The 15,175-nt window shown below is 54.0% G+C and overlaps 2 protein-coding genes across 2 annotated transcripts in view; both read right to left on the bottom strand.

Annotated features, from left to right (window-relative positions):
* Positions 1 to 257, bottom strand: part of LOC104841205 (E3 ubiquitin-protein ligase HECTD3-like) — an 8,855-nt gene extending 8,598 nt beyond the window's left edge. The window contains exon 1 of the mRNA XM_010582721.1: positions 195 to 257. Within this exon, the coding sequence (XP_010581023.1) occupies positions 195 to 257 (63 nt within the window). The remainder of the gene's footprint in view (positions 1 to 194) is intronic.
* A 4,756-nt stretch (positions 258 to 5,013) lies between these two features.
* Positions 5,014 to 15,175, bottom strand: part of HECTD3 (HECT domain containing E3 ubiquitin protein ligase 3) — a 10,323-nt gene continuing 161 nt past the window's right edge. Inside the window, exons 1-21 of the mRNA XM_010582470.1 lie at positions 15,007 to 15,175; positions 14,751 to 14,911; positions 14,209 to 14,301; positions 13,800 to 13,935; positions 13,257 to 13,372; positions 12,860 to 12,973; positions 12,372 to 12,454; positions 11,821 to 11,986; positions 11,276 to 11,357; positions 10,155 to 10,337; positions 9,431 to 9,483; positions 9,038 to 9,102; positions 8,496 to 8,599; positions 8,049 to 8,168; positions 7,608 to 7,697; positions 7,036 to 7,242; positions 6,515 to 6,644; positions 5,986 to 6,060; positions 5,670 to 5,751; positions 5,477 to 5,548; positions 5,014 to 5,207 (exon numbers count right to left, since the gene is read on the bottom strand). The exon at positions 15,007 to 15,175 is cut by the window's right edge and continues 161 nt beyond it. Coding sequence (XP_010580772.1) covers positions 5,123 to 5,207; positions 5,477 to 5,548; positions 5,670 to 5,751; positions 5,986 to 6,060; positions 6,515 to 6,644; positions 7,036 to 7,242; positions 7,608 to 7,697; positions 8,049 to 8,168; positions 8,496 to 8,599; positions 9,038 to 9,102; positions 9,431 to 9,483; positions 10,155 to 10,337; positions 11,276 to 11,357; positions 11,821 to 11,986; positions 12,372 to 12,454; positions 12,860 to 12,973; positions 13,257 to 13,372; positions 13,800 to 13,935; positions 14,209 to 14,301; positions 14,751 to 14,911; positions 15,007 to 15,175 — 2,386 coding nt within the window. The 3' untranslated portion in view covers positions 5,014 to 5,122. The remainder of the gene's footprint in view (positions 5,208 to 5,476; positions 5,549 to 5,669; positions 5,752 to 5,985; positions 6,061 to 6,514; positions 6,645 to 7,035; positions 7,243 to 7,607; positions 7,698 to 8,048; positions 8,169 to 8,495; positions 8,600 to 9,037; positions 9,103 to 9,430; positions 9,484 to 10,154; positions 10,338 to 11,275; positions 11,358 to 11,820; positions 11,987 to 12,371; positions 12,455 to 12,859; positions 12,974 to 13,256; positions 13,373 to 13,799; positions 13,936 to 14,208; positions 14,302 to 14,750; positions 14,912 to 15,006) is intronic.

The raw sequence follows: 15,175 nt of genomic DNA, 5'->3' as shown, positions 1-15,175 counted from the left end.
GGCCGCCCCGCCGCGGGCAGCCCCAGCTCCCGGGCTGCCGCCTCCTCCCCGGGCAGGTCCCAGCCCTTCTTCACCCCTCCCGGGCCCCGCTCCCCAGCGGGGTGCTGGGTGCGGGGCCGCCGTCATCTCCCCTTTGCCACGATGCGACCGTGTGAACGCCCACCCCGGTCCCGCGGTCCCCGGCAGGAGCTGACCCGCGTCACCTGCATCCCCTCGCCCCGCGGCTTAGGACTCCGCTCCCTGCTGGCCCCCAACATCCCTGTCGCTGCCTGCATCCCTGCAAGCAGAGAGGGGGCCCCTGCGGGGTCAGGGCACAGGGCTACATCTCCGGCGTGGACAGGGAAAAGAGCAGAGCAGGCATCCTGCTATGGGGCGAGCTGGCTCCTGGCTGGCTGCGAGACATATTCCTGCCCCACGCAGGCTTGCAGCCGGTGGGGACGCTCCAAGCACCCCCTGGGGAGGGTGATGGGCTTCCTTGCCCAGGAGCGGCAGCTTTATCCCAGGCAGCAGTGTCATCCTGGCAGCAGGAGCGAGGCCATGACACCCAGCAGCACCCAACCACCCCAGAACACCGGCATTGCATCACCTCATGTCATATCTGCCTGTCGTGTACCACGGCAAGGCGGTGGCAGAGAACAACTCAGCTCCACCCTGCGCTACCTCAATTTCTCCAGCCTGGGCACAGAGCTGCGTTTAGGGGTCGGGAAACAACCAGGCTGGCAGAGCTCAAAGGTCCCCACACCCCTCTGGCGCCTGCCTGCTCTCCTGGCAGGTCAGAGTCCAGCTCCATCCCTGCCTGCAAAGGCACAGTGCAGAGAGCTGTCACCTCTGCAGCATTATCTATTGAGCAGGCATGCCTGTGCCTCACCATAGCAATGGGCACCGGCCTCGCCAAGAGCAAAGTGTCCTGAACCGTGGTGCAAGAGAAATGCAAGCTTCTGCCTTGCTCCTAACTGTGGCCACCACAGTCAGGAGGGTCCCATGCCCTCCCTCCACAGCCAGGTCACCCTCTAAAACTGGTTCCAGAGCTGTTGCAAAGGGTTGAGCCAGTTAATACTCTGAGCTACCTCCACGACACCACTTTGTGTGCAAAGGGTATCACAGGGCCGATTTCTGCTTCACCTCCAGTCGCCTCTCATGACACCAGTCTCCATCACTGTTTAACCCAACAGAAGGACGCAGGAGCCCCAGCCAGACCAGACAAATCATCAGGAAGGCTGGAGTAGTTAGTTCATTCACTTTATTTTAGGTCCTACATGAGGTAGGGACAGACAGATCCTGTCAAACTATTTATAGCTTGTCATACTCCAGGATATTAGTGGAATAACAAGAACAGCTAGACTACACGTGCGTTATTAATCACCTGAAGCTATTCTATGACAATTCAGCAAGCTGAAGTCAGGAGAGAGCGAGTAATTATACAAAGCCATTGTGGCATCGGTCCCTCCCCCAGCTTGTCCCTGCCCACACCCTGTAAAGCTGCAGCTCCGGCACACACAGAAGCCTCCTCAGCAGCACAGGGGCACCAGCACCTTCCCCAGGATGGCACTGGCTTGAAAATCAATCTCAACCAACTTGAGACTGGGTAATGGGGTAGGGACATGCAGCCTCTGGTTCCTGGTGCCCAGGAGGGCTCCCTCAACCCGGCCACGCACAGCGGGAGTCTGGGGCAGGGGCACTTGACTTAGGTCTTGTCAAACATGGTAGGAGATGGCTCCTACCCGCAGCTTGAGAGATCAGAGGAGAAGGAATGTGACCCAGCACTGAAATAACACCTACTTTAGGCCCCTGAGATTGGTCAGAGCTGAGCCAGGCTGACCTTTTCCACAATTCGCCGGGCTGTCACAGCAGAAATTCAGTTTGCAAGTGGCTTTAAAACACCACAGACAAGACAGATGACTGCACAGAGGAGATCCAGGCAGGTTACCAGCTCCCCCTTCCCAGCTCACCTTTGCACAGCAAACTCAACAGCATGATCTGTGGGTTATCTTGGTGTCCTTGCTCAGCAGTACATTTGTCCAGACCCTCTGCACTAAATGATCTCAGCTGAGACCTCACTGCAGCATTGGGCTCTTCCTGCAACTGGAAGGGCTTTCACAGGTCTCTACACCATGATGTAACACTACAGCAGCGGCTGCTGCCATTCTTCAACATGTATATGGCCATAACACAAAATGGACAGTAAAACAATGGTATATATGGTAAGCCAATGCTTTTCTCAATATGCTTGTAGGGGTTAAACCCAGACCATGCTGGATGAGCTCCCAACTGCAGCCTTCCTGCTAGGGCCAAGGTCCTGTTACTACAAGTATTTTTAAAATAGAAATCCCCGTCACCAGCTAGATCCTTTCCTCAGAGCGCCAGTACTTGCACCAGAGCTCCAGCAAGCCCTTGGGCAGCACTCTTTTCTTAGTGGCAGGAAATAAACCCAAGGGTGTGAGAAGTCAGGGGCTAAAAGACCTTGCTGGAAGAGTAGAGAAATGTGGGAAAAGCTAGAGCTGGTAACTCCACAATCATCAGATGCTTCAGGTTAGAGAGGACCTAGACCTGAAGCCAGCAGGGCAAGACTGGAAGTTAGATCAGATTGCCCAGGGCTGTAAGACAAGTCTTGAGCATCTCCAACAATGGAGACGCCACGATGCTTCTAGGGAAGGATCCCACTGCTTCAGCCAGGCTCTGGTCTCAGCATTGCCCTGCATGGCAGCTCTTCCCTCATCACGGAAGGCTGCACTGTGTACATGGATGACGAGAGGGAACAGAGCTGTCCAAGCATCTCATCCCTCAGTGAGAAACCTGAGCTGCTCTAGGTACCTCCATTATTACCTCAGTTACCCTCTGTCAGCTGCAGTTGTTTCCACCAAGGCCAGGGGAGCCAGTGGTCACCTGTTGGAGATGTCTCAGCCAGAGGTGCCCACTCCCCCGCAGCTGGTCACCCCAAACAGCCCCAGCTGGCTCTTAGCCTGCCCATTCCCACAGATGACATCAGCTCACCCTCTACCAAAGACTAGGGCCATTTCATCCATCCCACCCTGAGCCACTCATCAACCCACTGTCCCCTGCCTAGCAATAATGCACCAGAGAGGGGTCAATTTTTCTTGCTAATTCTAGTTCTGCTCAGTAAATAATGTGACCTCCTGCTGATCTCCCTTAGAGACAAGCGGGCAAGGTTGGAAAAAGCAGGATTGATTCCACCCAAATGTCAGTGCCCAGAAAGGATCTAGGATGGCTCATTTCAAAACCCAGCTCAATGCGGAAGACTCCTTCACCAACACTCCTGACTGAGGCCAAGCCAGCAGACCAAAGTCCATTCACCAGCTCACTCAGGCCCATTTAAAACAGACACCCTAGGAAGTGACTCAGCCACCAGCACAGAAAGGTATCACACCAGCTCTGCTCCTGCCCATGGTGGTCATTGAAATCGGCCACAAAACCACAGAGCTCAATTCTGAGATAACTCTAGGATTTACAAAACTCCTCCAGCTGACGGGACTTTACACCTACCCAGCTGAGCATGGAAGGCTCTGCTGCAGGCAAGGGCAGCCAGAAATGGCTTTCCTGCTCACCCCATAATCCTTCTGCTCACCTCAATGTGGGAGATGGCAGCACATGCTCTCTCCTGGTCCTACATCCCTTTTAGTACAAACTCCCCTCAGCAGGCGTGGGAATACAGCAGTTTCAAAGGAAACTGGTGAAGAGAAGGACTTTGTTTACAACTGGAAGTGATTTCTGGATGAAATACTCCTTCAACAGAGGAGAAAAAGGCATGAAGCATTAAGACAGGATAAATCTTAACTCACAGCATTAGCCCCACCCCAGTGAAGCCCCAGTGACTCAGTGGCTCTTAGTACTGGTAGTCCAACAGACCACACAGGCTGAGGATGGAGCTGGGGGTATAAAAGTGGACCAACATCTGGTAGCTTACAGTGCTAGGCAATGACTAGCCTTGCCCAGGGCTAAGAAGATCAAGGAACATTTCCAGTGATCTTGAAGATGTAAAGCTTTCATTGCCTGCTCCTCACTCATGCACTGCATGCATGTCCATCTGCTCAAGGAGCTCCAACCCTTTGTACCCACAGTCTCTCCACTCCCCTGGGGCAAAGGCTTTCCCTGTCCACCTGAAGTGTCCACCTACCTCCCCAGAGCAGAAGGAAGCAGAGTCCAGTGCTGTCGTCCCTGCTACTGCTCTAACCTCTGCTGCCTGGGAGAAGAGCTTGGCCCTGCCCGCACATCTCCATGAGAACTAGAACAGATTAGTTGTAATACTGGCTTTTAGGGGAAAACCACGGCTCAAAGAGCCCGGGAGAACAGCTGCTAGGCCACCAGCATGCCGGATGCAGAACTGAAGGTTACAGAGCGGGAGGGAAGCAGACAGTTCCCACCTCCTGTAGGGGAGCAGCTCCCCCAGCGGTCGCTGCTGTGCAAGACGTGCAGGGAACCACGGGTGGTCACAGGAACTGGGATTTTGTGCGATGTAAAAGCATGGGAGCCCTTTCCTGACAGCACCTGCGGTCCTTCTGTGCAGGTTTGTCGTGACACCTGGTGGCCAGAGGCACCCCTACAGCACCTGCCACCAGCCTGCCCCATTTCTTCTTAAACCTAGACGAATGATGTCATTTCCACTGACCTCAGATGAGAGCAGGAACAAGGCAAGGGAATATGGTCAGGACACTCAGGTTAGGATGCAGTGAGCATCTCTGAGCATCCCCGTAGTCTCAGCAGCAGCTCACAGTTCTCTGTCCTGTGCTGTAACCTGCTGTGCAGCTTTGCAGCCCTACCCCACTTCTGTTTGGAGCAGAGCATAGCCTGGGAGGAGTGAGAGTTGTGGAGCTGCAACAGGGACATGGGGAGAAGAAACTCATTACAAAAGCCTACCAGACCTTTCTGATGTACAAGGGCTGAGCCAGGGTTTCATTATTGCAATCACATTTACACTCCAAGCTAGCTCCCACCCTGCTGAAGACCTAAACCTCCGTGTCCAAAGAGGTGCTGGTTACCACAGCTGGGAGCCAGGCATCACACCTATATGTTTATTATATATACACATCCTGGGGGGACAAGGGAGCTTTTCCCGCTGCACGGTTTTGTCGAATGATTGTCCATGCTGCTCGGTCAGGCTGCAACATCACTCTTCCCACGGACTCATATCTGTGTCAATGGCCACGCAGTTATACGCAGCATAGCGCAACTTCTCTTCACATACCTTGGCTCTAGGGATGGCAGGAGGTGGGAGGGGAAAAAAAAAAACAAAACAAAAGGAGGAGTTGCCATTGCTGCATTTGCCAGCTGAGAGGACAAGACACTTTCTGAGATGGAAGCTATGGTTCACCAGCCGCTCACAAAGAGAATCACAGCAGCCACATGGTACAGGCAGGGGGACATAAGTGTGGCAAAGCGATGGGGCCCTATGGGTCAGCACCAAGGTTAAGAAGAGAGCCCAGACACAGCCCCCCAGATGTAGAGAAGCACCAAAACTTACGTGGCATAGTTGGGCAAGAAGAGGGTGCTGGAGCAGGTGGACGACTCCGGCAAAGCATCTGTTGTCTCAGAGCTTGGGGAGAAGGTGACAAACTGGTCAGAACCAGCAGGCCAGTGAGGCAGGGGAGACAAGACCACACACCCCTTTGGTGTGGGATCTGTCAGCCTTGCAGTCTACAGAAGAACGGACTCACCCCATCTTGTCTGGATAGATGTAGATCCGTGCTGGAAGGCGGCTTCTGCCAGTGACAAATCTGAGGAAGCGGCTGCGATCCTCTGTGAAGCAAAAGCAAAGACATCAGCAGACCCTAGAGGGAAGCGAGATGGAGTACAGCCACTTCCATGTATCCCCAGCACTAACAAGCAGTTCCTTCAGCCCAGCTGCTTGCTCTCCTTGGTTCCCATCTGTTCCCCAGGCAGCACTGAGGGTGGTTTCACTCTCCCAGTTCCCAGCGAGCATGCAGGGGCTGTCATGGTACAAGATATGCAGGGACAGAGCAAATCACTCACCATTGGTGAAGTTGTTGAGTGCTTCCCAGAAGTACTGAACACGGGTGTCCAATGGCTCAAAGTCCTCAAACCGGGCTGGCAGAAAGGGTACAGAAAAGGAGTTTATTAAAGATCCAAGCTCCTCCTAGATAAATTAGAGCAGGGCCTCCTATGGTCACCCAGGGGTCCTCTGCCAGTGCAGGAAGAAACCTCTAGGTGCCTGCAGGGTGCGAGCATGTAGACCCAAGGTTCAAGGGACACATGCAGTCAGGCCCCTCCCAGAAAGCACATCCAGATCCACACCTCAGCTCTAGAGACGCTCAGATACTGGCAGCCTAGGGATGTCCCAGCCTTTACTCTGAGGCCCAGCATGGAGACAAGGGACACACCCCTGCCCCCATCAGCACCCAGCTAAAGACAAGAAGTATACAGGCCCACATTCTCACTGTAATAAAGGCTAATACTGGCCTCCCACACCTCTCCTTGTCCCAGCATGGAGAGAAGACAGTCTTGTTTTCAGGGAAAGTTTTCAGCAGAGCCCTTCACTTACTGAGCTTCTTCAGGGCATCAACTGTGACTTCGGGGTCTCCACACACTTTTTTTTCCAGCTCCTGCCAGGTGAGGAGGTCAAGAACAGCTTGAGGCACCACCTTCAAGAGCCCAGCCTGCATGGCCATGATCTGAAAAGGAGACAGGGCAGGTAAGCAGCCTGTCTTGCCCATTTCTCTGGCTTGTGGTTGAGCCTAGGGAGTTGACTTGATGCAAGCCATGTGACTGATCGGCAAATGCTCCAAGGAACCTGAAGAAAGGAACAGGATCGCACAGAGATGCATCCTAGTTCATTCAGGAAGCCCGTGTCAGAGCTGGTAATAAACCCCCGTGCCTCCCATGCTGCTACAAGGCACTTTGCTTCTCAACAACTCCATGGACTCCAGGATCTCACCAAAAAGGACTGCCTGCTATTGCACTAATGAGCGCAGGGACACTAACCACAATGCATTTTACCAGAAGCAGACTGGGGGATATGTCTCTGGGAATTCAATGACCACTGATGCTATGGGACAGTGTTACCTGCTCCTTGCTCTCCTCCAGTCGAGCCTTCTGCACCAGGCGGATGAACTCCTTGCGGTCCTCATAGCGCACCACGGTGCTGCTGCCATTGGGGATCAGCTCCACCATGCGCTGGTCACTCAGGACTGTCGTGTAGGTCAGCTCATTCCCAAATTTGAACTCAAAGGTGTCTTTGTCCATGACTTCCATCACCTCCAGGAGCTTCACCTGCCCAGGCCCCAGATCAGTGCTTGTTAGAGAGATGCCCAGTGGGCAGTGATGTCCCCAAGTCCCCATCTCCTCCCTTCCCAGACAAGAGCTGGAATGACTGCGACAGCAGCACAGTATGGGATATGCTGCCCTAGACCTGTTTAGCGGACCCTGGGGCATTGCATGCTTGAAGCAGTAGTCAGCATGGCTACATCTCCGTATTAGGTATAGGATGCATTAAAAGCTATGGGTGCCCTTTTTATGCATGTTTCTTTGACACATCACAGGAAGAAGCAAGCACAGCATGAGGACAGGGACACAAATCACCACATTGCTGAGTGCCACAAGGAATAGGATAGGCACAGCCTCCCAGTTCCTCTCACCAGCACAGAGTCCACGGCAGGGAAGTCTTTGCTCCAGCTGACCTCCTCCCCTGTTAATTGTTTCCATACGAAGCCAGGAAGAGCCAGGACCTGAAGGAGAACAGGGATTTTGCTTAGTCTGTGTGAATGGAGACATCCCCAAAGATGGAGATAGTGCTCAACAGTGCAGACACAAAGGAGTTTCCGCACTCCCCCTGTCCACATGCAGAGCTTATCATAGCTGAGCAGAGACCAGACACCCTCTCCCAAGCTTCCAGCAGCATCTCCCAAAACTCAGGCTGTGAGGTCTCCTAACCCCTTGGTCCCAAATCCTGCCAAACACCTTTTGTCCCAGTGTGTGATCACAGAGCCCTCCCATACTCCTGTTGGACAGGCTGCAGAAGGGGGCTAACGACTCCCTTTGTGGCAAACCTCCACACAGGGACAGGGCTGAAAGCTTACCAGAAACTCCTTGCCCCTCAGAGCTGCTCCCATGATCTGCCCAATCCACTCGTACTTTGGGAAGTCTTTACAGGAGGGGTTGGGGACATACATGTCCCGGGCTTCTCCAGTGCCATTACCCTACAGCAGCGAGAGGCAAAACTCCAAGTCATAATCTCAGCACAGCATGAAGCACCACAAACTCAGTTCCTGCTGTGCCTCTGGGCACTTCTCACAACAGAAGTAGGCTAAACCCCCACCCTCCTTGGCAATATTCCTAGTGAGACACAAGTATCCAGGCACTTGCCAGCATATCCTAAAATGAGACGCCACAAAGCAATCTACCCAACCCTTCACAAGGAGAAGCTTTGGACCAGTGAAAGTAGCTACGTCCCTGGCATGCAGCGGGACAGAGACAGCACTGCCTTGCCAGGTACAGAAATATCCACCTCAAATACCCTGACCCACCTGGTTGGACGTGCGCACAAAGAAGGGCAGAGGCACGGGGGTGTCTGCTGAGCTGGGACACAGCTCCTCCGACATGTCCGCCAGGCTGTCCCGAAAACCACCACCTGCAACCCCAAAAGAAGGGCATTTTTAGTGATGTGAACTCCCTATGTGCTGGCCCTCAGAGTTTTGTAGCAAAGATGAGGAATTCTGGTCCAACCTGGCCCAGGGTTGAGCAGAAAGCTCCTGTCAGAGCCTTACAGCACCAGAGGAAATGAGACAGGAGAAATAACATCCCTGCCCGGCCTGTGGAGAACAGCCAGAGGGAGCATTGGCACTGTCAAAGCAGCTGTTAGTAACTAATGGAGGTCTGGTCCCCATCCCAGCAAGCAGCACTCCTTATCTGGGACATGGACAGGAGTGGCAGGACAAGGCAACCTACCTCCCTTCTCTCCTCCAGAGGCAGTAACACTGGGAGCAAACGACAGCCCCTACAGCAACAAAGTCATCCCATCAACCCCCGACTCTGCTCCAGAGTTGCCCTTGCCTCACACAGCCCCTACCTTGGTCAATGATGCCCTCTGCGATGAATTTGCACTCCCACCACTGGTCATAACGCAACGGCCACCTGCAGAGAACCAGGCATCGCCTGAGGTGCTGCTCAAAGCCAAGGAGATGCTGGGGAGGCAGCAGGCACAGCAGGGACACCAGGCAACTAGGGTGGACCAGCCTGGGCTCAGGACAGGACAAGATCTCAATCTCCAGAGACAGCTGCATCCTCAGTAGGGAGGTGACACCTTGGGAAACAGGCCCTGATCCCATGGCTGAGCTGGCTCCTGCCCTAGCAACCCTCTCCAGAGCACAGGACACACACAGGCTTCCCAAACACCCTGCTGTGACAGAGGACATAGCTCCCAGCATTGCATGATCCCCTTCCTTCCCCAGACACCACTTACCTATAATCTAGAGGCTTTTCAAACTTGTCTGAGGGTTTCAGGCCTTCATACACCTGCAACAAGCAGAGAAGATCACAGCTGGTATCCCCTCTTCAGGGGAACCGATGCCAGGTGAAGGCAGGAAATTGGGAGAAATCTGGTTTGCCCCAAAGCTGATCTCTAAATGGTCTAGGAGCCCTTCATTTTTGGAAAAGGAACATAAATTACAGTGCTAACCACTGTATGGAGCTTCCTGGCCTCAGAGCCTTGGAGGTACATTGAACACATTAAACCTCACAGCAGTCTGGGCTGTTTGTGCACACATAGAGCAACAGATCTTTTGGAGGTGGGAGGAGAATGACGATAGGAAGATCAGCATTGCTGTAAAACCACGATACAGGAATGTATGCAGCTGCATCATTGTTGTCACACAAGAATTCTTTGCTGCCCTTTTAGTGCAATGAGATCGTTATGCTCTGCATTAGCAACATGCCACAGAGAGCATGCAGGATAGAGATAAGACTTCAACTCAGAAATCCCAAATCCCTCACAGATGTTATTCCTGGAAATGGGATCATCAGCACATGTAATTGTAGAGCCTATGAGTCATGTGAAGAGGCCTTGAGGACTCCAGGTACCTCCAGCTCCAAGTTGGCCCTTCCACCCACCTCTGTGTGGCTCATTTTGGTTTTGGGATGCCCCACTCTCCTCAGAGCAGCAGGGACCCTTCCAGAAGGGACAGTACCTGGGTGAAGACAGCGTTCTTGCAGCTGGGGTCCAGGGCAGGGTTGTCTCGGTGCTCCATAGCCAGGCGTCGGTTAATATAGAGCCGCGGCATGAAATTGGGTTTGCTGGTCTCAGAGTCCTTCAGACACTGGGTAATGAGAGCTGTGCGCCTCTTGGACAGCAGCAAGAACTGCTTGATATGCTGCCAACAGGTATGTCCGCAATGTCAGAAGTGCCCAGTGTCCAAAACACGTCACCTACTTCCTACTGAAGCCACTGCACTGCCAGGTCTCTCCCCTTCCCAGGGCCACTGTCTTCCACACACACATTCTCCTTGACAATATTTGCTCCAGCTCTGCCTCTGAAAGATTTTGCTTTCTGGCTTAAGGGAGATACCAAGCCCCGTCCTCTCTCCACCAGTCATCATCTGATGCTCGTATTCTAGTGTTGCTTGGACTCTCCCTCACTCTCACCAGAACATTGGTCTTACTATCCCTCCTATTTTTAATCAAAGCAAGCTCCTCTAAACAAGCAAGAATCCTCAAATGCTTTGGGTCCTATGTTGAGCTGGCACAGGAATCACAGTGCTTTCTGACATCAGGCCTGCAAACATACAGAATGGGGCTACCCCAGCAATGTCCAGCACATGTATTCTGAGAAAGGATGTAAGGAAAACAGACAACTGGAGGGACGAACTAAGTCTTATGAGAAAGATGGAAATCAAAAGCTTATTAAAGCCAGAGAGAAGTTACTGGTAAAAGCCTTGCTGTTTGGACACAGCCAGCTCAAAGCCGCTGGCAGCAAGTGCAGGAACAGAGTGTCCTGGGCTGAGATCTTGGAGGGGATGTGTGTCCAGCTCATATGCCCAGTGCTGCTATGGTCCAAGTCCTTTTGAGGATGAAGTGCTCTGGTATGATTCTACTTGTTAACCCAGAGCTACATGTTTCCACATCAGTGTTTTAGCAGGAAACTAGCCTCTAAACAGCATCACCTTTCACAGCTTTAATGAACTGAGCTCAGCCAGGTATTTCCCTTGAGCTGCTCTAACGGCAACAAGCAGTGACTACCTCCTTTGCCACAGCCCAAGCACAATCATTCTGCCAGACTGAGGCCCTACAAGACACAGAGGGAATCGCTCACCTTGAGTTTGCTGAACGTGCCAACAGTGTGGTCCCAGGCTGGCACCAAGTGATGCAGCACACTGTCCAGGAGCTTGATGAACCTAAATCCCAAAGAAGAAGGTATTATGACACAGGAGCGACAAGGATCTACACAAGCCTATTCCAAATCAGACACCCCCAGACACAACCAGAAAAGTTACAACTGATCCAAACCAAACCCAGCATGATATTTTATATCACAGAGCCTTTGGTACTAAATTCCCACTCCCTAGGCACTGCAGAGACTCTGCATGCACCTGCCCCCCACACCGCAGAGATATGTTGCACTCGTGACACACAAGACACTGTGAACCTGAGCTGCAAAATTCCTCTGGAAGCGTAGAAGAGTTACCCCAGGGAGCCCACTTCGTTCCCAAATGACCCTGCTGTTTTCTCCAGGGTCCAGGGTGCCTGTCCCAAGGGGAGTCACACAGCTTTACAGCTTCCAGCCATACTCGTGCTGGAGATGGCACCAACCCCTGCAGGCAATGCCACCCCACTCGTCTGTCCCCCTCCATGCAGTACCTTTGAATAAGCACCGCCCGTCGGTACAGCAGGTCAGGGTCTGTCCCTTCTAGGCGAGGGTAGCGCACTAAATTGGGCAGCTGGAACATGTCAGCACTGAGGCCCAAGTCCCTCTGTCTGGAGGATTTGATTTTGATGCCTCGGAGGCGAACATCAATCCCATCATCTGCCAAGGAAGACCATGGATGATACGCTAAGACCATGAGAAAGCAAGCCTTCCAGCATGGGAATTCTATCAGTAAAAGCACCAGGAATGTGACCACCTCCACCAGCTCTGAGGCGGGGCACTGAGAGCCTGAAATACCTCTGTGAAGAAGCAGCAAGGCATTTAAAAAAGTAAAAAAAAAAAAAAAAAAAATTGAAGGCAGAGGAAGACAGAATAAAAGCTGAGAGCTTGCAAACCTCAAGGTCCCCCTCGAGTTTCCCATGGTTCTTCTGCATCTTGTCTGAAACAGCCCACAGGGCCAAGAAGTACAAGCCACAGGAACAAACTCTTAATGTACAGTATCTAACAGGCGCATTATGGATGTGGCCGTAACACCCACCCCTACCTCTGCACTCCACGATCCGGATCTCGATGACAGGCAGGTGTGTTGTCATGTCCTCAAGGACGCACACATCCCCAATGTAGCTCCTGCAAACACAGCACAGACAAGGGCTACAGAGCTATTCCCTCACCCATCCTGCCCAAATCCACTCAGCTGCTTGTAAGGGAAGAGGGTTTGCATCTTTTGAAATGGGACCCTGCAGCAGGAACCCAGACCCAGTTGCCTACAACATGGCCTGTACTGAATGCCTGAACCTGCTGGAACCTGCTGATCCCAGTGGGTCCCACAATCGGACCAGAAGAGCTGTGATGATTGTACCGTCTGCTATTGTAGGCAGAATGAACCCACAGCTCAGAGATGGAAAACGCCTGTCCCAAGGCCCTGGGCCTCTTAAGCTAGGCTGGTACTGGCATGACTGCTTAGGTGCAGGGTGTCCAGCACCTCCAGCCCCTGCAAGGGCCATGCTACCCTCTCCACCTCCATCCACTCACTCATCAATGCCAACGTCGTTCAGTTTCTTCAGATTGTCCCCCTCGCCCCCATACACGGCGACCCGCTTGGGCATGAAGTTCTCATCGGTGGTATCCACTGTCAGCAGGAGCTTCCTGCAAAGGGAAGCAAGAAATGAGGAGAAAGTAACTGCACGTGAACACCCATTGCCGCTCCCCCTCATTGCTGGGTCACACTTGTTATCAAGCACACGCAGCTAGTGCTGGGATCCCCAGGTACCTGTGACATTGCTAAGACCCCTTCAAGCCCAGAGCCAGAGCAAGGGAAGAGGGGCAGGGAGCGCAGGGCAAATTTGGGCCATGACGTACTCATGCAGAGAGCAGGGGCTGCAGGGTTCGCCCCAGCCACGAGCCAGCGCGCAGGGGAGAGGTGCCTCACTTGACAATGGTGCCTTTCTTCATGTTGAGCCGCACCCAGTGCTGGCCCTGGGACCCGTCACTCTCCCAGTATGTGTCGGCATGGCTGTCGGTCAAGCATGACACATTGAAGTCCTCCTGGAAGAGGGCAGTGAATGAAAGGAAGATCAGATGGGAGTAGGATTAACTTCCCCTTAATGGTTACTGTCCTCATGGATCTTAGAGCCAGAGGGCGTCAAACTGGGCTGTTCCCTTTGCTGGGCTGTGGGTAGACACAGGGAGTACAGAGCGCACAGGTCACTGGGGCTGACCCTCCAAGGTGCTCTGGGATCACACACAGCACAGAATATCAATGCCTCCCTAAAGTCAGCTTAGCAGCTAATATTAGCATTTGCTTCTCAAACCACAGCCCCTCCAGGGGCCACATTACACAATATGCTGCATGACGCTCCCCAGGCTTCCTTCCCACATCCTCAAACGCAGCCCAGAGCACCACACCAAGCACCATCCACACTCCCCAGCCCCATGGCAGTCAGGCTGATGCAACCTTGTCCCTTTAACCCACCGTGTAGGATGATACATCGATGCTGTCCACATACTGCTTGACGCTGCCCAAGTTCTCATCCTCCTTCCCAATGTGATCATAGAGGAAATGCACCAGGTCTTCATCACATTCATAAGTCCATGTTGGGGGCACAAACCTATGAGGAAAAAGGGATTAATGGGTCTGGAGAGCAAGGGACAGCCAGGCAAATGGGTCAGGCAGGACAGGTACATGGCCTGCTTGCCTTGGTCTTGCCCCATTTTCTGCTTTGTGCAGGCTTATCTAGGACAAGACTGTGCTGAGCAGAGCTGTTCCCCGCTGCCTGTCTAACCCCCTCTCCCCTCCATTTTCAGGAGACGGCTGTCTGAGCACCCAGGGAGAGACAGTGGCTTGCACCCAACCACAGCAGAAGCTGGGAAACAGCTCATACCGAAGCTTCTCTACTGCGGCCTCATCCTGCTCCATGGGCTTGGGCTTCGCTCCGAGGCGCAGGGAGTACGTCAGATCCACCACCTGCTCCCATCTGAAACAACCCAGAGAAGGGGGGAGTGAGAAAAACGCAGGGGAAAGAAGGAGCTGGTGGTCGAGGAGTAGCTAGAAGAGGAAGACTCAGGTTTAAAGCCCCACCGCACTCCAGTTTCCATCACCTCCAGCCTCATCTGCCGTCCTTTCCTTTCCAACCATCTCTACTTCTTCCAGCCCACACCCCGCAGGGTGGGTGACAAGGACAGTGACCGAGCTGAACCCAGTTAACGCCACATCTGGCATCCCTATTGCCTCACTTCCGTGGAAGAAGCGGCCAAGCGGGCCGGGGCTCCTCAGTCCAGGGCAGCTGAGGGGCAGCACACCGAAACCCCACGCAGATGGGCCTGGGGGAACGGGGGGCGAGAACCTCCCTGCTTTCTACCGTACAAGGGGCAGCCGGGGAAGCCAGGGATGGCGACCGGGAGGGAGAGAGCGGTGGCCCCGCACCTGATGACGGGTTTGTAGTCCACCCCGAAGAGCTGCTGCTGCCGCTGGATCCGCTCCGTGGACTCCACCGGCACCAGCCGGTCCCCGCCGTCGGCGTGCTTGCACACCAGCACCCAGCCCTCCTCCAGCTCGCAGCCGCTCCGGTACTCCTCCAGCTGCTCCTGCGGGGAACAGGCGGCTCCCGTCAGGGGACGGACAGGCCCCGCCACCGGCAGCGCAGGCCGCGGCGGCCTCCCAGCCACCCCGCCGCCGTTACCTTGGTGAGCTTGACCCAGAGCCCGGCGCCGTTGCAGTACTCCTCGCCGGTGGCGCGGAGGCAGCCGCCCTTCCGCACCTCGATGGTGGCCCGCGCCGCCCGCTTGCCGCCCCGCGCCGGCCCCGGGCTGTCCCAGACGCTGAGCAGGCTGCGGGCGGCGGCGGCGGCG

The sequence above is a fragment of the Haliaeetus leucocephalus genome, unplaced genomic scaffold (genome assembly GCF_000737465.1).
Source record: "Haliaeetus leucocephalus isolate CR32 unplaced genomic scaffold, Haliaeetus_leucocephalus-4.0 Scaffold848, whole genome shotgun sequence".
NCBI lineage: Eukaryota > Metazoa > Chordata > Aves > Accipitriformes > Accipitridae > Haliaeetus > Haliaeetus leucocephalus.
This window is presented reverse-complemented; position numbering and strand designations above follow the sequence as displayed.